This window comes from Dendronephthya gigantea, unplaced genomic scaffold, assembly GCF_004324835.1.
Source record: "Dendronephthya gigantea isolate DGI-Jeju-01 unplaced genomic scaffold, DenGig_1.0 000150F, whole genome shotgun sequence".
NCBI lineage: Eukaryota > Metazoa > Cnidaria > Anthozoa > Malacalcyonacea > Nephtheidae > Dendronephthya > Dendronephthya gigantea.
This window is the reverse complement of record NW_021163160.1, coordinates 357,844-381,631: the sequence shown is the minus strand read 5'-3', so window position 1 is coordinate 381,631 and position 23,788 is coordinate 357,844. Positions and strand designations below refer to the sequence as shown.

Here is a 23,788-nt window from a genome sequence, read left to right as displayed (position 1 = left end):
TTTAATTTCCCTCCATGACCTTCATAACAGAAAACGTACAGCCGATTTAGGTGCTTTAAGCGGATCACAGCTTTAATCACGAAGACATTTATAACCAGAAAATATTCCACCTTATTTTAAATTCTAATATAATAATAAAACATGAAGTAATGGTGTTAACCGCTGTCGAACTGTTCAAGGTCCACTGAACCATCGAATGAAGACTGTTTGAGCTGTTCCTCACTCGCGTTGCTAGTATCAGTTGCTGTATAATCAACTGCATCAAAGCTGCATGGCCTCACGCATATACATCATAGGCGTAGCGCGTTTCTGTCTTTAAATAGGTAAAATTTTGTCTTTTTAAAGAGGGAGATGGCGTCTCTAAGCAAAGAGTTGTTTAAATCAAAAAGTCTATAATGCACCTGTTTACATGCAGGATGGGCCAAAATGCCCTAGACAACGTTCCGGTCGTGCCCGTCTTTAATTTGCGGGATGTTTTATATTTTAAAGGTTTATATTAATAGAAAAGACCAAGAAATTGTATTTTTTTAAAAAAAATTGCTTATAATTCAATCAATAACAACTTATCAATCGTGATGAATTTAACTTATGTTCATGACCCATGCTAATTAACTAAGAAAGTAACTATGATGTATATTTAACCGTAAATCTAAAATCATAAATGCATTCAGTTAATCTTTCCCTCTTTTTCCAACTTCACTCTTTTCATGTGACGTGCATAAATTTGATATGCGGATTTAAAGCCACTTTCCAAAGCTCCTTGAATCCAGCCAGCCGTAAATGATATGTTTTCGCCAGCGAAATGCACATTTCCCATTGGCTCCCACAAATACCTGTAATTCAGCGAAAAAAGACTTTAATTATAGGACACTGGATCGTATCTGAGAAACCATAAAGAATAATTTTACATAAAAATCTACCAATATCCTGGATCCGCCACTAATAACACACACTCAATAGAGGGAAACAGAGCAAGGAATACCCGCCGAAAACACAAAAACAGGCAAAAGATATTACTTTGAGGGCGAAAGAAAATTATGTCCCACATTTAGCATCAAATGTGGTATAACAACTGCCTAAAATAGACAAAACGTCGAGAAGTGTTTCGCTAAGTTCTTTGAAGACAATGCCACGCTGCTCCCGAATTATATTTCCCATATTATTTTAAAATTAAGCAACTGATTTGAAACATTTTCCAAGTAACCTTTTCCATCACGGTCAACATGTATACTTTGTTGCGCCAGAGAAAGGTCCCTTTTTCCTATTATAATGGTCCCCCCACTCGAAATTCCTTAAAAGAGGCCATGAACGAAAATCCAACGCCACGAACGACTTTGAAGTCGTTTTATGCGGCTCATATTGAGTTCTAGTCATGAGGTTCGAAGTATTGTAAGCGATCAATTCACAAATCAATTAACTTTGTGTTCGATGGGAAAAGTTGGTCCAGCGTATTATCAGATCAGTGAAATTAGGTCGTATGATCAAAATTTTCTAAGGGAAAGTCATGCACAATTGTGGCATAAGTGCTTGGGTCTGTGGTCTCTTTTGGTGTCATGACTGACATCTCATTTGCTTCCATGCGACAGGTAAACTAGCTTCGTTATGTTTTCGGCAAAAAGACGCTGTGAAAGAAAGTTGAAGGCGAAGAGACACACAAGTATTTGCCCCGGTTGTCAGGAATTAAATAATATGGCACCTGAGTTACGTAAGAGGATATATTTTTTGGTTGGACGTTCATACGTCAGTTCAAAAATTCATCTTTCCAATTACATACCTGATATTGTTGAATTGAGTGGTCTTCAAGAGTCCATAGGCACCTTGATAAGAGGGTTGGTTGTACCAAGCATGGACAATACATTTTTCAACTGCCCCTTCTATTTCAGGGTGGATTTCTGAAATTTGCTCAATGGCTTCCTTCTTCGCTTGCTCTTTGGTCAAGGAACCAAAAAGCAGTGCTTCATTTTTCCAGGTGTAAATCAGAATTATTCCTTGCTTGGTGGACGCGAGATAGTCAGGATCGGGCTTTACGTAATGTATTTGCCCGATGGGTAGATTGGTCTTCGAAAAGCCACCTTTGATGCCGTACTTCTCCTCTTCCCAGAATCTGGTCTTGGTTTGCAGGATAATCTTTGTGGAAGGTCCTGTAAACATGTCTTCAATTGCTTGAAGATTCTTTCTAAGAGCTTTCTTGACCTCTTCGTCAGGTCGAATTGGCGCGAAAGTGATTTGTCGCAGTATGTTCACTTGAGGGGTGACAATTACTGTCTGAATACAAACAATTTAAATTACACACAGAATTTAGAACTGAAATTAATACATCAACATACACTTAGTCTTTCTTTAATTAGGCTAAGTGATATTATTTCCCTCCCTAATTTAATGCGTATTTCGATAAAAATTTTGAATAATTATTATGACTTTTGTGATTTAACGCACGTACATGAAAAATGCCAGAATTGATTACACAGATTTTTAACAAATTCTTGTAAATTAACTTCACATTTTTAGTGAACGTCTCTTTTATTCTCTTTTATGATCATTGTAATTTAACAGACTCACCCGTGCTTTGTATGTAGTCTCTGGTTCATTTTCAGTGGCGTAGCAGGTTACCATAACGCAATCCTTGCTAGGGTCAGAGGGCGAGGAATAATACGAAATCTTGCAAACTTGTTGGTTATTTTTCAAATCATCAGAACTGAGCGGTTTCGGTCGGTTTGGACTGAAGAATGCTTCAGGTAAACTGTGCATACCACCAACCAAGGTGTGCATATCAGCTGACCACCAGTGTCCAAGTTGATCACGAAGATACTGAACGAACGATTGATCCAGTTGCTGTGTGTAAGAAAACACTGAGTAGCCACGAACTGCATCGTCGGACCAAGGCAAAAGGTTTTCAAGCATGTCAATGTCTAATGAATCCAGATTATCACATCCATCGCATTCCAATTTTGCACGAATAACATTAGCATTGCTCTCCAAAAAGCTCTCCAATGTAAACTGACTCCAAATGTTGATCCAGCGATCCCAAACTGCGATTTCTTCTTTATTTGTTGTTGTTTTATTCAACCAGGCAATCAATTGATCGGTGACAACGCTGGTTGTTTTGTCGTAATAATCACCTAAACATTGTTACAAAAAGAAGAAATGGATTAAACGAGGATGATTTAAAATGTCCTGAAGCTTTAGTACTGTAGGGCATAGTGCCATCTTTTATAGGGCGAAGCAAGTTTATGACAGGAGTTGTAAAAAAGATTTCCCCACAGAAGTATAGTTACATAAAGCTGTGTATTCTAATATTATCTAGTAAAAATTTCCAGGTGACCAATGATTTTTCTACATTTTGATTGGTCAAGATTTGCTATCTCCGAAACAATACTGGTCGCTGACTATAGCTTTTTGTTGTTGTTTTTCAAATAAGATATTTGAAATAATTATAAATTTTTATGAAATTAGGTTGATTATTATTTGTAAGAACCTCGACATTTAGGAGTGATGCTTGAAAATGTTCTCAAAATTGGACGAGCGCTATATTTTTTTAATATTTGAAAAAAAATACAACCGTACAACTTTCGTAGCGCTTTTTGGCGAACTTTTCGGGTGTAATTTTCAAAGCAAACACGATAGTTTCAAGTGAAAATACAGTCCCAACAGGGTTTTATCCATTATTTACTTGTCTGACTTAGCATTTTTAGTCACCCCTGGGCCGTTTAACTTGGATACAAAAAACGTTCCACCATTTTGTTCATCTTAGCAAAATAAGTAACGAAATGAAATATCATCCGACGAATCAGCATACAGTAATTTTAGTAAGCTAATAAGACAAAATATAATACCAATATTTTTAATAACGACGTCCTTTTCTCCTTTCTTCTTGCATCCCGTCTTAATTCCTTTCCTCCAGTTTGGCCAAACAGTGTCGAAATGGTTTTTTTCCCAGGCTAATAAAAAGGATTAAAAGAATAATATGTTTACTTTTATGCGCAGGGCCGCCCATAGAGTCTCGGCAGCCCGCGGCTGAATTCTCGTTAGGGCACCAAAATCTACAACAAAAAAGCGCCGTAATAAGTTCATGTAAATGTTAATGCGATAATGCATGGCCTGAGATTTCAGAGGTTGGTAAATGGTAAATTTTTGGGGATAAAGCACTGTTAGGTGAGTTTGGGAGCATACTGTCCCAAAAAGTTTTGAAATTTTAGAATGCAGCAAATGTGATTTCTTTTGTTTCTTGCGGTGAAATTTCTGCGATATCGAATACATGTTGCATTACCTGGGGCTGGTTGTATAGAAGTAATTAACTACACTTGCATATTTAAATCCTAGTTAACTCAGAAATACACGACTCTCATTGGCGAATTTTGGGCTTAACTACAATTAGAAGTTAACTAGTTCTTTATACCACTCCCTATGAACCATAAATAACCCAACGTATTCTGAAACAGGGCTATATACTTCCAAAAATATAGTTTAATTTTATTCTTGTAGCATTTTGGAGGTCCTTTCAAACCTTGGACCCAGGACAAATTGCCCCCTTTGTCCCCCCTATCTTTTGGCGGCCTTGTTCATGCGCATGCGCTGCGGAAAACCCAGAGACAATGCCAAAAATTCACCACCTAATGAGACAGACATCGTGATATTCCACCTCGTTCCCTGGGCCTTTTACCTTGCATTGATTCTGGGGAACGAGATTGCGTGATAGTGACGCCGTGAAAAAAATCACTGTGACTTTAACATGACAATAGGATCGAGACACATCGAAGTCATTACCATCCAGTTTGATTATATGGGTAATGAAAATTAAGCTATGAAAATGTAGAATGGTGAATTTTATCAAAAGTGAAATTGTTTCAATCTAGCATCACATACTTGCTGTTTTTTCCTTTAATCCGTAAATATTGGAAATGCCATTTTCATCAAAGTTTGGAAACTTTTTGATGCTGAGTTTAAATTCAGTGATATATCCATCCGTTAAAAAATGCGCTCTATTGTTTGGTGCATCCACGCCACCAGGTAATCTCATTGCTCCAGCTAAGAAAAGAACAAATTTAAGGCTTGGGTAGCCATATCAATGATTTGTTAAACTTAACTTCCTAATAAATTCAAAATCATTTTGTGAAGTATTTTTAATCAAATATCAATTTGAAGTCGTGTCTTTTTAAATCTACCTTCGCCAAATAGACCAGGTGCAAGGCTTGCATCTTTTCCATAAGTAAAAACTCTTCCACCATAACGATCTGTTTGCTCCAGGATTTTCACTTTTAGCCCAGCTCTCTTCAACTCATACGCTGCGGCAAGACCAGCCATACCAGCTCCAACAATAATCACATCGTATTCAACATCCTTTGGTGGAACATATTCCTGTGATGCGCTTATTGTCGGAGGAGATGGGCCAGGTGGACAGTCGCCGTATTCCAAATAGGCCGCATTCAATCCTTCTTTCTGGATCTTCAGCATGAAATCTTTTAAATAATCACTCTGTTGAATGACCTTGGTGCCTTGTTCTTTCATTCTCTCCTTAAATGTTTTCACTCCCTTTAAAAGGTGAGCATTGCTTAAAAGAAAAGATGATGCCATTGTCCTAGAAAAGATGTAATAGGAAAAAGACACTAAGATATGGGATATTAGCATGAAATGTGGTATAACAACTTCCTAAAATAGACAAAAAGACTCCTCAACGTTTCGACCTGAGGGCCTTAATCAGGAGAGCTGTAACGGTAGCGGAAAAATAGACGAATGAAATTTTAAGCTGCTAAATAGTCTACGAAATTTCACCTATTGGTACCAATTTTATTCTTTTACACAATGTTCAATTTCAGTTTTTGTACGGATAATATTGCAAATGATGTGATTTGAACTACTTAAATAGATGGTCCAAATTTCATCCCTACCAAACCTAAAAATAAAAAAAATTGTGCGTACTGTAAATTGGGTGCAATATATAGCCCACAGCTCATCATGGATATAGTTTGACTTGTGTAAAGAGCAAAAAGAAAACCTTTCAGCGTATAGGGAGTGTACTTCTCACGGACAAAACGATAGTTTGCAGTCACGTGTCGCGCGAGATGTAGGCGGTGCGCTGATATTTCGAACTCGACAGAATAGAGTAAGCAATCAATGCGTAAACAAACAGTTAATAAATGATTACTTTAATATCGAAATGATTTGATTGACTAAGCAAATTGACGTCAGGTCGGCGTGGTAGCAAAGGTTGTATGGTGGGTCATCACAGTGGGTAGATATAGGTAGGCAGGTAGCAGAAATGTAGATTCGTAGTAGGTAATAGTAGATAGTAGCAGATAATAGGTTCGAATTTGGTTTACACGCGCACCAAAGACAACGATTTGAACTTGATAGAATATTTGCGCCAGCAGCGTCCAACACAAAACAAGTAAAAAAATTGTCACGCCAGTAGCAGTTGTTATCGCAATAACGTTTATGTTTCAACTGAAGGTGTTTTTGCCAAATGCATCAACTTGATGCATGGCCGTCACACCCTTGCCAAGTTCCGCATGCGAATTAATATTGCTGGCGTCTTGCTGATGTAAATATGTAAAATATATTATTATTATAGAATTAAATGCGTTTCAAAACTAACAGGGAGAATATACAATTTAAGCAGTTTAGACTATAATTTCAATACATATTGCGCTACCACATGTATACAGGCTTGATGAATTTCTCGAAATGACAAAGAAAACAGGGACCATCCAGTCCAGTTCACATATTGTACTATACCAAGAGGAACTAGAATCAATCGTCGTGATGGAATCGTCAAAAATCTTGACGCATTTTCAAAACTGTATATGTATCCGATTTCATATTCGACGTGAAATAGCCTGATTTCTAAGTTGTGAAATAGCCTGATTTCTAAGTTGTAAAATAGCCTGATTTCTGGGTTGACGACGATCTAGCTTTGTGTAGGCTAATTATATATAAACCTAAATTACATTTTGCATAGTCAGTTCATTGCTAACTCAAACATACATAATTCCAATAAGTCAATTTTGACTCTGCTATATCTACAGTTTAATACAGCATGTTTTTACAACCAACACAATAGGCCGATTCACGGCAACAAATTACCAGTTCGAATGTTTATTGATACTTTTGAGAGACGTAGCTATATTTTGCAATGAATTTGCAATATAAACATTGTCATCAGAACTGCCTGCATTGTGTTCTGAGAAGATATCTCGTCTGTGAGTAATTTGAATACGAGGCTGAATCCGCCCAATGTATAAACATTCAAATCGTTTAAAGTTTCTGACGTCAAGTGGGAAGAGAAAAATTCAATTTCCTCCCTGACACTGCAGCCTATTCCTAAACGCGCGTTGTTGCCAACACGATGATGCAACAGTGACGTAAACGGATGTCTTATTTCAGATGAGTGATGTCAAGGCCGAAAAGCTTGACATGACCAAGCTGAAATTATAATTCGTGTCGATCGATAATCGTCCATCGACCTGAAGTCTTTAGGTTAAAGTCGAGAACTGAGCCGAGCGAATCCGGTACCGTGAGAATCAGCCTAATATACGACACTAGCTGTGATGCCTAGACCTACATGCCCGGATTTTTGTACCGTGAATTAATGATCGAAGCCGTTCTAATGATTGCTAGCAAGCGGGTTTTTTGCCAAAACAATACACGTACACACACGGCTCTTTGAGCAGAGCGATTTGCCAAGTGAGAAGATTGAGCTTGTGCATGATGCTTATGCGTGACCCTATGAAATGCTATTGGTTGTTTCTTTGCGCCAAATGAAAAAGGAGTTTAATTTATTGGATTGAGCAGGTCAAATAATGTTCGCGTGCGGTGCCATATTGGATCTACAAATGTACTGGAGTGCTGGTTTGGCACATGTCTGAAATGCCGCCCGCAAACGTGTTTTTTTTGTCAAAACTGAAGACACACCTTGATTTGAACGTTTCCTCATTAACTTTATTCTATTATTGATATGCTAAAATAGCTTTAACGCATTTTGTTTTGACCTTTTAGCCTGGCCACTACCATGTTCTGGTGCCCTGCGCAATAGATATGAACTGTAGACTATAACGAAGCTTAAGGCGGATTTCCATTCAGTGCATGCAAAATGTCGCGCGATCGATTTTTGCGATCCCTTTTTTTTAAATGTGTTGAGTCAAGCACGTCTACGGTCTGATGCCTGTTTCCGTATTATAGAGCAGCCGGATAATATATCATTATATCAGTATAGGTTCAGTAATGCCATGAACCATCCATAGAAGAATGATATATTGCGAGATTTATCGGGAGGCAAAAATAAACGCATTCCTGATTTCTGGACATTTTCAGTCGTATTTATAAAGTGCAAAGGTAACCAGCTATTAGTATTGTTTAGCCTTAATTTTCATTATTGAAATTGAAGTAAACAAGGTAGGGATATCCTGTATCAATATCTCGTAAACATTCAATCTTTTCGGACACCCTGTTGAGTCACAACGAAAACCAGTTAAGTTGTCAGTTTAGCTCCTCCCATTTACGCAGTTGTAATACTCCCGATCAAATATTTGTATAAACAAGATGGCATCAAATGTGGTATAACAAGTACCTAAAATAGACAAAACACTTTTTCAAAGGCAGTTGTTATACCACATTTGATGCTAAGTTCTTTGAAGACGCTGCTCCATGGCAGACAGTATAAATTTGTACACACAGTATAAACTCTCCTTTGCTTTGTGCGATTAATATTTGTCGAATAAAATTTGATGCTTCAAGGACTGCATACACTTACAAAGCCCTTCAGGCATTAAATAATATACGACAAATGTGAAACAACACTGCAAAGCTTAGCCGGGATTACAGTTTGGTAGATCAGGGAAGTGTACGAGTATGCAGGAACTTGTATTTGCTTTCCTTTTATATGGCACGAAAACACTTCACTTCAAAGTTTAATTTTTTCAAAGCTTTGTTTAAAATAATCTGATTAATGAAGTAAATTACGCTATACATAGACTTGCACTTATGATAATAAAATAAAGCACATCTTGGGATAACCAATATAATAATGTTATAACACTTTATTGAAATGGTTCTTTTTTTAAGGAGCGAGCTATATGAGCAGACCCGAAGTTATCGCTTCTCAATTAGTTACTGATTCAGAACTTTACAAGAAATGTTGGCCTACTGTATGACATAGATTCGTAAAAAGCCTACACATGCAATCCCCCCGTGTATGTATAACATTAGCCAAAGATGTATGCTACAGGATTTATCAACACATACCTGAAAATTGTCTTCGGTCAATTCGCACTGTGGTCAAATATAGCTTCACGTAGTAGGCAGTAGCCTAGTCTGCCCTCCTTCGAGATTGAAATTGAAATGAATCGAACACTGATCTGATGTACATATATATAAGAATACCAGGATATAACGTCGTATGCTTGAACGATTTCTTTGCTAATGAGATTTCGTCAACATTGATTAATGGTTTGGATATCCGGTCTCTGAGACTCCTCGGGGCTCGGGACATGGGAAGTATCGTGCGAAGCTCCTCCTACTCACGTAATTCGTCTAATTTATTCCGCTCTCCTGAGGTCGCGGTCTTCCAATTTATCTTCACTTTGATCTCGAAGAAGAGTTACTGGTACAAAGCTACAAGTAGCCTATAAGGCTTATTATATGGGGTCTTTTCAGCCCGGCTACAAGGCTGAAAATTCAGGCCGTTTTGTTTTGTGATATTAGTTATTGGGCTACACATGTAAATTACAGGTGTTATGTTACAGAATATTATAGAGGAACGTTACTATAGAACTTGGTTAGCATTTAGACTACATGGCCATTGTAGTATTAATAATCTTAGTATACAAATATGACGTTACGGATAATATCTATGAAATGCCAATAATATACCTCGGTTATTGCAATATTTCAGCCCGGGCTGAGTTTCAGACAGCCCGCGATTTCAGCTACCCAGGCTGAAATTTCAGCCAGGGTTGAAACTTAAGCCCCGTTTACACTACAGTCAATTTATCGGCACGGCACGGCTAAAATGGGTACCCGTGCCCATTTCATTCGCGCCCGGCCTTTGTTTTGGTAGCCTGACCACTAGTGAAATTAGGCACGGGTACCCAATTTAGCCGTGCCGTGCCGATAAATTGACTGTAGTGTAAACGGGGCTTTAATAACTTAGGGCGCTTTCCTTTATATGAAAAAAACGGCCAGATCGGTCCTGTTGTATTTCGGTACAGTCAGATAATTGGTATTTAAGAGTGTTTCAAGAACTCTGCATTCGAGTTTATCGTTATTTAGATCTGCCTAGCGCGGGAAATATAGTTCTTTTGCTCTACAATTTCAATGACCTGTCTGACCATTTTGGCTGCTTAATGGAAAGCGCACTTACCAATATAGTGTGGTTGTCATGTAACCGTAATACTTGGTGTATTTTCAGCCCAGGCTGACTTTCAGCCCGGCAAACCGGGGCCTAGGCATGGCAAGTTTCAGCCCGGGCTGTGCCATGACACGTAAAAATTATTTTAAGACCAGGGGCCGGTTGTATAAAATTATTCAACTACACGCTGCATTTTTAAATCCCAGTTAACTTAGATATACACGACTATGATTGTCCAATTCTGCCCCTAACTACAATTAAAAGTTAACTATAGCCTTTTATACAGCTGGCCCCAGGGCGACTTTCAGCAAGGGCTATAAGTTTGTGAAGGCTGTTGTTAGACCTATTTCGATTCTTCGAGCGCATTAAAATCCCGAATGACATTAACCTGACCATGAACGGATTATGATTGCACATGAAATAAAACGAAAAAAGCATTGTCAAGGCGAATTTTTCTGTCCGGGACAGCCTCTAAAAGGGTTAATGTGCCCTACGCGTTGGCCGTACGTATAAAAAAATTACTTAACTTAAATATATATTACAGTCCTTACGGCTTTATTATGTTAAGTTATATGCATACTAACATACATAGATAATAGGAAATATCAACTGGTATGACGTGGATGAGAAATTGATTATTGCCACAAAATGCATGAGTAAATATAATTTTTGGGCATTCACAAATATCAATTCCTTCCAAGCTTGACATGAGTCATTTTGTTCAATCTGTCGTTTTTAGGTAAACAGTGGGTTTAGGTAAGCATGTAAAGTTTACGTATCTTAAAAGCCCAAGCAAAGCTAAATTTCAGCTTAACTAAATTAAATTTTAACCTTAAAACAAAGGTGCTCTAGGCGGCTGCCAGCTCTTATGTCAATCAATTGTGTTTTATATTACGCACCCTCCATTAAACGGCCACATATCGAAGTCCCGAATTTTTTGTAATAGGAAGAATTTTCGGCTACAAGGCTGAAAATTCAGCCCGTTGCTATTGTGATATATAATTATTGGGTTACAGAACATGTAAATATACAGGTGTTATGTTACAGACAATATATAGAGAAGGAACGTTAATAGAACTTGGTTATATAGCATTTAGACTACAACTAAACCATTGTAGTATTAATAATCTTAGTATAACGAATTACTCTATATCAATTTAATTTATGACTGGTCTAACAAACTTGATTACATGGTGTATTTTCAGCCCAGGCTGAGTTTCAGCCCGAAAAATCGGGGCATGCAGTATTCTTCAATTGCATGCAAGTTTCAGCCTTGGCTGTATCATGCATGACACGTAAAAATTATTTTAAGACCAGGGGCCGGTTGTATAAAATTATTCAACTACACGCTGCATAGTTAAATCCCAGTTAACTTAGATATACACGACTATGATTGTCCAATTCTGCCCCTAACTACAATTAAAAGTTAACTATAGCCTTTTATACAACTGGCCCCAGGGTGACTTTCAGCAAGGGCTGAGTTTGTGAAGGCGGTTGTTAGACCTATTTCGATTCTTCGAGCGCATTAAAATCCCGAATGACAATAACCTGACCTTGAAGGGATTATGATTGCACATAAAATGAAATAAGCAAACGAAAAGGCATTGTCAAGGCGAATTTTTCTGTCCGGGTTACCGCCTAAAAGGGTTAATGTGCCCTACGCGTTGGCCGTACGTATAAAAAAATTACTTAACTTAAATATATTACAGTCCTTACGGCTTTATTGTGTTAAGTTATATGCATACTAACATACATAGTTAATAGGAAATATCAACTGGTATGACGTCGATGAGAAATTGATTATTGCCACGAAATGCATGAGTAAATATTTTTGGGGATTCACAAATATCAATTCCTTCCAAGCTTGACATCAATCATTTTGTCCAATCTGTCGTTTTTAGGTAAACAGTGGGTTTAGGTAAATATGTAAAGTTTACGTATCTTAAAAGCCCAAGCAAAGCTAAATTTCAGCTTAACTAAATTAAATTTTAACCTTATTAAAACAAAGGTGCTCTAGGCGGCTGCCAGCTCTTATGTCAATCAATTGTGTTTTATATTACGCACCCTCCATTAAACGGCCACATATCGAAGTTCCGAATTTTTTGTAATACAAATACTATTAACTATCCCTCTATTAAACGGCCACCCCTATTAAGCGGCCGCGGCCACCAAAGAGTAGTCCTAAATGATGTTTTATATCAATTTTTACTTCTATTAAGCTGCCAGCCTGAAGGATTGAGTCTAGGTAACTGTCGAGAGTCGCGAGTCGCGACAGCTATAAAAGTCGAGCTAATTTGCTTTATTTGTAATATGATGCTTAAAACGTAGCTATGTTATAACTCATGCCACATTACACCTCAAAAGCATTGTTTAGCTGCAAATAAAAGCAAAATATCATTTCCTGCTGTTATTTCGCGTCAAATCCCACCTTTTTACGCCTTTCCTTTGGCTAATTGATCGAAAATTCATCTCCTGCAAAATGGAATATACAACCTCCACATCTATTTACTCTGAAAATTCTTCATTATACCTACTGCCTGATATTTCTTAAGTCTATTCACTATTGTATTCCGTGATTTATAATTAAAAATAGACTTTTCTCTTCCCTACGCCCAGATCATATACGTAGAGTCGATTATTTGCGTACCTCTTATTAATTAGCAGAATTTAAATTTGTTCGAGTCGAGGTGGCCTGTATAAATAACATATTGAACAATCTTAATCCACGAAAGGCAGTTGGATGCGATAACATTTCTCAGCGCTTATTACGTATATTGGCTCCTGTGATATTACAGTCACTAACTAATTTGATAAATCACTTTAATACCAAACGAGTATGCCCTATACATACAGGGTGAGTACTGAAAAAAAAACTGACACACATTGAAATTCAAATTAGTCGCATAGCGGCAGTAATGTGACAGAAGTTGCTTAAAATATTTCATAGGTATACGAAGCATATCATATTAATTAACATAAAACATAAAGTTTGTTCCCATTGGGAGTTAAAATGCATTCTAGGCTCTGTAAATACAAAAGAACAGTTTTATCAAGTCGTTTTTGTTGATTGTACATGGGAATTGTCATATTCAAGCCATAATTTTCCAGCTAATTTGAATTTCAAAGGTATCAGTTTTTTTCTACTCACCCTGTACAGGGTGTATCAAAAAAACTACAAATACAATAATTTGTATGCACTTTAGAATTTCAATGACTGTGCAACTAATTACGCTTCTGGGATTTGAAATACGTTCCCCAGGGTTGTCAAAACAAGCAAACAGAGTGAATTAAAATTAGGTCGATTACGAATGGCTCAGCTAAGAACAGAGCAAAGAGTATTTCTTGTTTTAAAGTACGCCCAAAGCCAAATCGAAACTCGTAATCGAACTCATAAGTTTAATTCACTTTGTGTCCTTGTTTTGATAACCCTGGGAAACGTATTTTCAAATCCCAGAAGAGTAATTAGTTGCACAGTCATTGAAATTCTAATGTATAATCTCGTGCATACCAATTATGGTATTTGCAGTTTTTTTGATACACCCTGTACAGGGTGACCCAAAAAAACGAAAACTATTGAAATCACTCATTGTTAAAATTTGAATGCCGTGTGCACGAATTTTAACCCGTGGGGATTTAATGCAACTCAGTGAAATGCTAAATGCTTTGTGTTGTTAGAGAAAGGGGACATGTCAAAGGTCATGGTAATTGAGATGCACATTTAAATATTGTTAATAAATATCATTTTCGCGTACGAGCAAATTTTACTGCATAATATGCATGCATAAAAATGCTTATGGCAAACATTTACACACTTGTGGGTCCCAACAGAGTGCTTAGGCATTCAAACTCTAACAATTACATTGTTATGGGTGATTTCAATAGTTTTCGTTTTTTTTTGGGACACCCTGTAGTTTGGCGGAGCAGCAATTATGTTAAGCCAGTGAGACGCAATCATGCATTGCGACGCATGTTAATGCCCGTACGGACCAGTACAATTCGGCAACGTGGCGCTAATGTTTGAATTACGTAACGGACAACTTTAATCCGGACGGGATCCAATATTCTATTTCATGTAACTGTTAAACAACTATCACTATTTATTAGCTCTGATAATTAATGATATTTTCTATGCAGTTTTTCTACAATGTCATTTATTTTTAGGCAAATCCGTGCAATTAATCTTTCCCTTCGCACTTAACTCTCTTCATGTGACGTGCGTAAACTTGATAAGCGGATTTAAAGCCACTTTCCACAGCTCCTTGAATCCAGCCAGCGGTAAATGATATGTTATCGCCAGCAAAATGAACATTTCCCATTGGTTCCCACAAATATCTGTCAGTTATAAGGAAAAGAGTTATGTTGGAGGAGCCACATTGTTTCAGTTTGCTTTTGGTCCATGGTAGCACACTGCCTTACAAAAACAGTACGTTGCTAACACGTTGGAGTTAATAAACTGACTTTATTGGCGAGAATTCATCCTGATATTAATCAGTACATAATCCATAAAAAATACATAATCCTAAAATAATATTGAATTCAATCGTCAATTCATTGGTCGGCCTATCACAGTATTCAAAATAATTCTTACCAGTTAAAACGAGCATGGTATTAGGCCTATGTAATATTAGGGAGGTTAAGATCTACTTCCACTACCAGTACCGATACAAAAATACATGACGTATTACTGTTTGGCAGCGCGGAAACTTTAAAGCGTTAAGATTGTGACTTCCGTAAGAAGTAAATAAACACGGCGGAGTATAGCGGCTATATTAACATCAAAAACTCTAGTCACAATCCTTAAGTCTCGACAAACAAAGCAGAAACATTACACAACTAAAAACTAAATAATATTATTAGAAAAAACTGCAGGAAATGCAATAATACAGTAAATATAATTCGGTACTTCGCCTACCTATCCACTTCCATTTTCAGCCCCAAAACGGTACTCGCGACTTCCGGTGTTATCACATTTTGGACGATTGTTACGTCTGCGCATGCGCGTGACTGAATATTGGTATCAGTACTCGTAGCGGAAGTCGATCTTAACCTCTCTATTTTCACGACTACAACGCACCTGATATTGTTGAATTGAGTGGTCTTCAAGAGTCCATAAGCACCTTGATAAGAGGGTTGGTTGTACCAAGCATGGACAATACATTTTTCAACTGCTCCTTCTTCTTTGATCTCAGGGTGAATTTCTCCAACTTGCTCAATGACTTCCTTCTCTGCCTGCTCTTGGGTCAGAGAACCGAAAAGCAATGCTTCATTTTTCCAGGTGTAACTCATAATTATTCCTTGCTTGGTGGAATCCACATGGTGAGGATCCGGCTTTACGTAATGTATTTGTCCGATGGGTAGGTTGGTCCTAGAAAATCCACCATGGATGTCGTACTTCTCTTCTTCCCAGAATCTGGTCTTGGTTTGCAGGAAAATCTTTGTGGCGGGTCCTGTGAACATGTCTTCAATGGCTTGAAGATTCTTTCTGAGGGCCTCCCTGTCTTCCTGGGTTGGTTGAATTGGCTCAAATTAATTTGCCGCAATATGTTGACTTGAGTGGTGAGGATAACAGCCTACATCAAATAATAGATAATGATAAAACATCAATATGTATTTATTTTAAAACTACGAAAGGCGAGGAGTGAATTTTCTTGCTAAAGATTTCCTCACTTTCTATTTACTGATGAATAAAAAGCATATTGATAATTTTTCAATATTTCAGGGAAAAGTTCGAATTGTGATATGAAAATTTTGTTGAAGAATAAGTTAACAAGTGGTTAAAACGAGATGAAATAAAATCCCAAAAGGCGGTGCACCTTCTACAGGAAAACAAGTTTCACAGTGGGTTACCAGGGACGTAGAGACCGGCTGGGCACAGAAGGCACGCCCACCAAAATTATAAATATAAATCACACTAGTGCGTGGTGTCCTTCCAGCCTTGGCAATCAAACCATTCGTATACATAACTGCCCTTTTTCTTAACCAAAAGTGTCCTTGAAGCTGGTGTCCCTCTCTAATCTCTGGATGCTTCCGGCTCCTCCCCTGTGAGGTACAGTCCGTAATGTAAACAAACGCTTTGTTGACAATACGAATCCGTTTGTTTACAAAAATATCAAAAACGTTCGGAGTATTTGACACGCATTTAGTTCACTATGCATCTGGATGGATATGAGAGAGAGTTTATGTTCAGTGATATTCGAAACATGCGAAATTTGAGAAATTTTGACACAAGTTTGACTATCTGTTGTTATGGGCAGAAGCGATTCGCACAAGCGGTTGTAAACTCCCTTCAATCGGATAATCTTAACCTAATAAACGAACTTACCCGTGCTGTGTATTGACGTTCTGGTTCTGGAGAGTTTGCATAGCAGGATACAATGACATAATCGTCGTTTGGCTGAGAGGATGATGAATGATAACGAATCTTGTAAACTTGTTTCTTCATATCGATATCGTCAGAAACCAACGGATCTTTCTCACACGTGAAGAAAGCTTTTGGTAAGCTGTGCATGCCATCGACTAGGGTGCGCATATCAGGTGAGGACCAGTTTCCCAGCTGACTGCGAAGATATCCATCCAATGCTCGGTCCAGCTGTTGTGTATAACTAAATACAGAGTATCCACGAACTGCATCGTTGGACCAGGGCAAAAGTTTGCCAAGCGTCGTGACATTTAAGCAATCTTGATCATCCTTTGTTAATTTTGCACGAATAACATCAACATTGCTCTCCAGAAAGCTTTCCAATGTAAACTGGCTCCAAATGTTGATCCAGCGTTCCCACACTTTAATTTCTTCTTCTATAGTGGTCGTATTTTTCAACCACGCAATCAATTGATCTGTGACAACTTTGGTTGTTTTTGAGTAATAATCACCTAAATATATTTCAGAACCAGGAAAATCATAATTTAATGACTGGGATTGTGGATGATTAATGCTGTTTGTACCCAACCAAATTTCGTGAAAAAGGTTACGTGCACACCCCTGATACGCCAAAAAAATTAATTTGAATAGATATGCAAATTGATTACAAACACTCGTGGTTATACTGATTTTTTGAACAACTGAGCTGAAATATGTCGATGTTAATAGTTACATTTTCAATGGAAATACATAACTATTTATCTACCGTTTTAACCTAAACGCCTTTCGAACAACTGGCCCCAGCATATAATAAGCAATAAGGCATATTAAAATTAATTAATACGTTTCGTCACAGCGACGTCATCAGACTAAATACAGTTATTAGTTAAGCTCTTCTATCTTCTCTATAGCTAGTACATTTAAATTTGAAATGAATAGTAATATTATGATAACATTAATTTTGAAGTAATTGTGTACTTTGTTTATTATAATAATATTGCAATAGATAGAATAGCTTAACTGTATTAATTTTTGTCTGTCACTTGTAGTGCGACGAAACGTTACTCAATAACTTTTAATACGCCTTTTTGCGTGTCAATTCCTGGGCTTACTAATGTTTTTCTCTGAAAGAAGTATCCCACTGAAATAAATATTTTTCACTGAAACAAATATAGGAAGTAACATGTACAATACCTATATCTCTTACGTCGACACCACTAATCCCTTTCTTCCAATCTGGCCAAACGGTTGCAAAATGGTTCTCTTCCCAAACTAAGGAAGAAATTGAACAACATCAATTGTATAACTTTATCGTTCATTTCTATGAATCCTACTGTTTGATGGACTAACCCTTATAGAGTAGGAGATAATAATCGGACTATATTTTTTGGGTAGGAAAAGATCGTTAGGTTGGTACGTCATGTTAGCAGAGCGTGGAAGCAATAATTTTCAAAAGGAACTAATAATGCTGAACGTGAATAATATAATACAAATATTAGCATTAAATTTAACCCAGCATTTTGGTTAATGCGCTTCTGAACTACTGTTCGCTTTAAAATTTTAGAAAATATTACTTCTGCTGGTCAGGAAAATATTGATGCAAAAATATATTCAACTTTGTAATCATGCGATTAAAAATTAATATAAAGATTTGCTTTAACCCAGTGTTAAATGAAGAAATAAGATATTTGAAAGGAAATCTGCATGGTGGCCAAAAAAAACGAGAGAAGAGAAAAAAAATGTTGCGGTATTTAATATTCAATTCAGTGGGTATTAAAACATATAAGAGCAAACATTTATTTGAAATCTTTTACACATACGCTTTGTTTGCTCCTTCAGTCCGTAAATTAAGGAAAGGCCTTTTTCATCGTAATTTAGGAACTCTTTCATCTCTAAATTAAATTTCGTTATGTATCCATCTGTCATAAAATGCGTTTTAGCTTTAGATGAGCCAACGTCTTTGGGAAATCTCATCGCTCCGCCTAAAAATTCAAACCGAGACATATCAATAATTAGGTAGCCACGCGCATTTCTACAATTACTTACTGCCAAATTCAAACGAATCCCAGCAGTATGGATAATAATTGCTATTATTATAGGAGTGAAAAGTTTGTGATACAATCAATTCCCGCACTGACTTCTTGGAAAAGAAGGGAAAATATTGTGTGTACAAAAATTTATGGTCGGAAATACTAAGAGTATAGAAACAATTCAACTTAGAATTAATGTTTGTTGGTAATTATCGCAATATATTTCTAGACATTTTGCCTACAGCTGGCGTACCTTCGCCATATAAACCAGGTGCAAGGCCTGCATCTTCCCCATAAGTGAAAACTCTTCCACCAAAGCGATCAGTTTGCTCCAGAATTTTCACTTTTAGCCCTACCCTCTTCAACTCATACGCTGCAGAAAGACCGGACATACCAGCGCCAACGATAATCACGTCATATTCAATTACGGGGGGATGGCTCGATGCCATTCTTGTTGTTGGAGGGGCAGGGCCAGGTACAATATCGCCGTACTCCATATATGCCTCGTGCAAGTTATCATGGAGGATTTTTAGCATGAACGTTTTTAAATAGTTACTCTGCTGAATGACTGGTGGGTCTTCTTGACCTTTCATTCTTTCCTTGAATGGTTTCACGCCTTTCAAAAGGTGAATATTTGCAGAGAGAAAGTTTGATGCCATGGTACTAGAAAAAATGAAGAAAAGAATCAATAGATATCGAATGTTAAAAAGAAAATCGTAGATCATGGAAGATCGTTATAGACCCCGTTTACACTAGAGCGAAAGTTTCCGGATTCATCACGAAAGCGGAATGTTTTAGTACCGGATTCATGTTGCTGTTTACACACGCAGCAACGAATCCGATAGAAAATGTACTCGGTTTTAAGCCGTATCCGGAAACTTTGAATCCGTAAAGTTTGTGGAAACTTCGTATCCTGAAACATTTGAATCCGGAAAATTATCTTGTGTAAACGCTTGCACGACGAATCCGAAGAAATTCAAACGTGACGACCAAACAATTCTCCAAGAACAAGTAATGTGAGTGTAAACGGACAAATCCGCATACAAAAACAACTAAAGTGTGGTGTAAACACCTGACGAATCCAATACATGTGTGTAACTATGAATCCGGATAATTTTACAAATCCGAAAACTTTCGTTCTAGTGTAAACGGGGTAAACATAAAGGAGGTGGGGGGATGGCTGGGGAATAATTATATCACATTCAACATTATTATATACTTTATTAATTTTAGAATTAATTGTTTTCTAGATCATTGTTTTATTTGAATCGGCAGAACCCAGATATTTATTTACATTTGCAAAACATGTATTTTCTACAACAGTGGCAATAATACAGCGGATTCCGTTTGACTGCAAAACAACAAGAGTTGTGCCGTTTAATACAATTATATTTCGTTTGAAATGACACATGCACTGCTTCCAAGGGATGGGCGGAGCGTTCGATTTCTGCTCTGACATAGATGCGGTGTTGTTGAGAGAAAGAGATCTGAATGGCGCAAAGCTTCGAATTGTTTGCGATATAGAGTTATAAAACGAGCTTGATTGTTATTGATGATACAAGCTACTTCAAACACGAAGAAGACTACACGCGAAGAAAGTGCCAGATTTAGCTGTAAGGATTCACCTATGTCATATGATCCACGAGTTTTGTGATTTGCTTTTTGTTCGTATAGCTAAGTCCAGAACGGTACTTCGGTTCCGTGTATAAGCCTTAATTCTGGGTTTAAATTTCAAATTCAAAATACCTAATAACAACGATATTGGTTATTCATTTGTAAAGAATATTTTTACATACAAATCCACCAATTTTAACATGATTGCAAATTACATAGCAATTCAAGCAATTGCTGCATGCATGTAGCTATTTCCATCAGCAAATGTGAAGGAGGAAGTGCGTTTTATGACTGAAGTGCATGCGTAAGTTTGTATGATATGAACATGAGTTTGTGACGTGGTTCCTTCTAGTTGTACGCAGTATAGAATAATTATGTATCGGAATATTAATCTCATCTCATGAATAATGACCATCTCATGGTTTTAAACCCATGATTTCCATCATGGGTTTAAAAGAGTTTGATCTTGCTATTATAAGGCACGATTTCACTTAAAAGCTTGATATATCTCTGTATAATCTAAATGTGTTTACTTCATATTGTGTTAACCTCATTGTTACATATATTTAACCATGGAGTATCCCTTATAATTACTCCGGCGTCATCGACGGAGTTGAAAATTCGCCTCGGTTTTTTTTTTGTTTTTTTTTATTCTTCGTCGTCGCAATTCTGAATTGGCGCGAAATATACTAGTATTTGAAATGTGTATGTAAATGACGTCATAACAATGAAATGAGAATTTTGGAAGCATGGACAAGAAGATAAAAAATAAATTTCGCCATTAAAGGTAATTTCTTCCACACATTCCATAACGTATATTAATATAAATTTAAATGTATACGATATCACAGGTTCTAATATAATATTGTATGGGTTTTTTGCGTGATGCTTGTAATACACATACGCTATGGAAGACATTCATGCAAAAAAATAACATGTTTCACAATTTATCGAGCAGAAATTAAATGCATACCTGAAAATTTCCTGCGGTTCAATGTATGTTCACCAGTTACCTTGTCTGCACTCCTTCGAGATTGAAGTTGAAATAAATGAGTCTGATATATATGTAGCTATGAACAATGATTCATTATATATGTATATGACGATGTATGACGATAGCAGAATGGAACGTCGTATGCTCCGATTATTTGGTTATTATAAGAATGTTAAAACTACTGGATGCTGATTGGTCCAGAAGAGAAAATTGCATATAACTACGTGCTGCAGCACGAATAATTATTTTGCCCAAAATAAAATGGCGGAAATTAATTGAATAAAAAATGCAAACATTCCTGAATGAACTAAAACATAAACGAAAATATTTCACTCAAACAACGAACACACTGAATACTGCAAACTGAATTGATAAAAGTCTGGCATGCAGGCGTATATTTTGACAAGAAACGTATGCATGCATGCATTAGAAATTGCGTCCAAAAAGATTTCAAACAACTGAGGGCTTTGAAAACGTAACGATTTTATATCATGATGATAATGAACATAAAAATTAATAATAATGGGATCAGCCATATTGTTCATAATTATATGAAATTAGGCATTCACATTACTCGTAATGATTGAACATTTTGCGAACTGATATTAACCAGAGTTGTACTCGCCATCTCGTGACTATCTATGCTAATTACATTTCATCCACGTTCTGTAGAGACACCAAACACTATGGTATGGGAAGCTTAGAGGCTTATCAGCTCCTCCTACTCACGTAATGAATAGATTATTTCTCGCTCGTGATATTGGTCTTTCCGTTTATCACAATTTTCAGTGGAGAAAATTTAACAAAAAAAATTCTTATGGAAAAGTTTGTCAGGATAAGATTTGTGCACACGCTCCAATTTTGTCGAATCCAGTTCACTTGTGATCTACGACCAATTTTGGCAAATTTTTCAAACACCACTCCATTGTAGTATTCAGTCGAGTTGTACTCACCATTGCATGACTACCTATGCTAATTACAGGCTTATAAGCTCCTCTTACATACGTAATGAATAAATTATGTCTTTCACCTGCAGTTTTTCCGTTTATCACAATTTTTTAGGTTATATTGTCCGTTCACATGACCGCCAAAATTGTCGAATCCAATTCACCTCTGATTAATGTTTTATGTAGTCTGTTGACTTGCAATGTACGCGGGTAGCAAATTAACTAAAACCAGTGCAGTACTGCTATATAACTGACTATAAAGACAAAACTTATCTATTGACTATCATCTCATCTATTGTCTGAATTGCATTCAACTTGATCAAAATGCGACGTATTACCCATATGTCTCCGTAAATTGTGTTCTGAAAAGTTTACTTGTTTTTAGCGCGCTCAGGCTATATATTGTGTTGAAAATCTTTCAGCGCAAATCCAATTTTTTGTGAATATAAAAAAACAGTAGCAGTTGGAGTTTGTTAAGTTATTGGAACATTATTAGTTAAAATTTGAATGTAATTAATACTCCAATATGGTTTCCGACCATTAAACTGATGATTAATATTTCACATTGTGTATAATAAAAAACAAATCCACAACCTCCTAATCGATGCATTGCGGCGCAAGTCATCGCCCGTAAGGATGAGCACAATTCTGCAAGGCGTTGTGATTATATTTAAATTTACATGGCGAATAACTTTGGTGCAGATCCCGGCAAGACTCTGATTCATGTAACTGTTACAAAAATCCTTTCCAAAGAAATCTTTATTTTTACCGTTTACCTCTTATAGTAGCTACATAGTTTGATCAAGAAATCACTACTTTTTTAATCCAGATAATTATGAACCATCATTATGATATTTGCTATGCAGTTTTTCTATAATGTTATGTATTTTTAGTAAATCCATGTACTTAACACTTGCCTTCCCGTTTATCTCTCTTCATGTGACGTGCGTAAACTTGATACGCGGATTTAAAGCCACTTTCTAAAGCTCCTTGAATCCAGCCAGCGGTAAATGATATGCTATCGCCCGCAAAATGCACATTTCCCATTGGTTCCCACAAATATCTGTATAAGTTATAAAAAAAAGAGTTATTCCGGAGACGCCAAATTGTTTCAGTTTGCTTTTGCTCCATGGCAGCACACTGTTTCACAAAAACAGTAGCATGTAGTTTAACAGGTTTGAGTTAGAGCAGTTAGTAAACCGAGGTATTGACTTTATTGGCGAGAATTCATCCTGGGATGAATCAATACGACGCATACTTAAAATTTATTAAATTGAATCATTGATCGATCTATCACAGTATAAAATTATACAATAATTGTTATGAAATTAATCCTATGTAATACTTCTACGACTACAACGCACCTGACATTGTTGAATTGAGTGGTCTTCAAGAGTCCATAGGCACCTTGATAAGAGGGTTGGCTGTACCAAGCATGGACAATACATTTTTCAACTGCCCCTTCTTCTTTGATCTCAGGATGAATTTCTCCAACTTGTTCAA

At 36.9% G+C, this 23,788-nt stretch overlaps 3 protein-coding genes across 4 annotated transcripts in view; 1 reads left to right on the top strand and 2 right to left on the bottom strand.

Annotated features, from left to right (window-relative positions):
• Positions 1 to 19,035, bottom strand: part of LOC114537104 (L-amino-acid oxidase-like) — a 30,367-nt gene extending 11,332 nt beyond the window's left edge. Inside the window, exon 1 of the mRNA XM_028558236.1 lies at positions 18,984 to 19,035. The gene's annotated coding sequence lies outside the window, so the exon portion shown is untranslated. The remainder of the gene's footprint in view (positions 1 to 18,983) is intronic.
• Positions 1 to 23,788, top strand: part of LOC114537107 (collagen alpha-1(XVII) chain-like) — a 101,930-nt gene that overhangs the window by 49,245 nt on the left and 28,897 nt on the right. The gene's annotated exons all lie outside the window — the stretch shown is intronic.
• LOC114537101 (putative L-amino-acid oxidase YobN) lies at positions 523 to 9,432 on the bottom strand. Its single transcript, XM_028558232.1, has 7 exons — positions 9,238 to 9,432; positions 5,163 to 5,575; positions 4,864 to 5,025; positions 3,834 to 3,938; positions 2,560 to 3,119; positions 1,775 to 2,265; positions 523 to 833 (listed from the first exon to the last, which is right to left on the bottom strand). The coding sequence occupies exons 2-7, from the start codon at positions 5,569 to 5,571 to the stop codon at positions 668 to 670; spliced, it is 1,893 nt and encodes a 630-aa protein (XP_028414033.1). The 5' UTR covers positions 5,572 to 5,575; positions 9,238 to 9,432; the 3' UTR covers positions 523 to 667.

What these genes read in the sequence shown, in the direction of transcription:
- LOC114537101 (XM_028558232.1), bottom strand. Translation starts at nt 5,571, where the DNA reads ATGGCATCATCTTTTCTTTTAAGCAATGCTCACCTTTTAAAGGGAGTG. An exon ending in ACCTGGTCTATTTGGCGAAG is followed by an intron (nt 5,026 to 5,162) that starts GTAGATTTAAAA and finishes TTCTTTTCTTAG; the next exon opens with CTGGAGCAATGAGATTACCT. An exon ending in ATTAAAGGAAAAAACAGCAA is followed by an intron (nt 3,939 to 4,863) that starts GTATGTGATGCT and finishes CCTTTTTATTAG; the next exon opens with CCTGGGAAAAAAACCATTTC.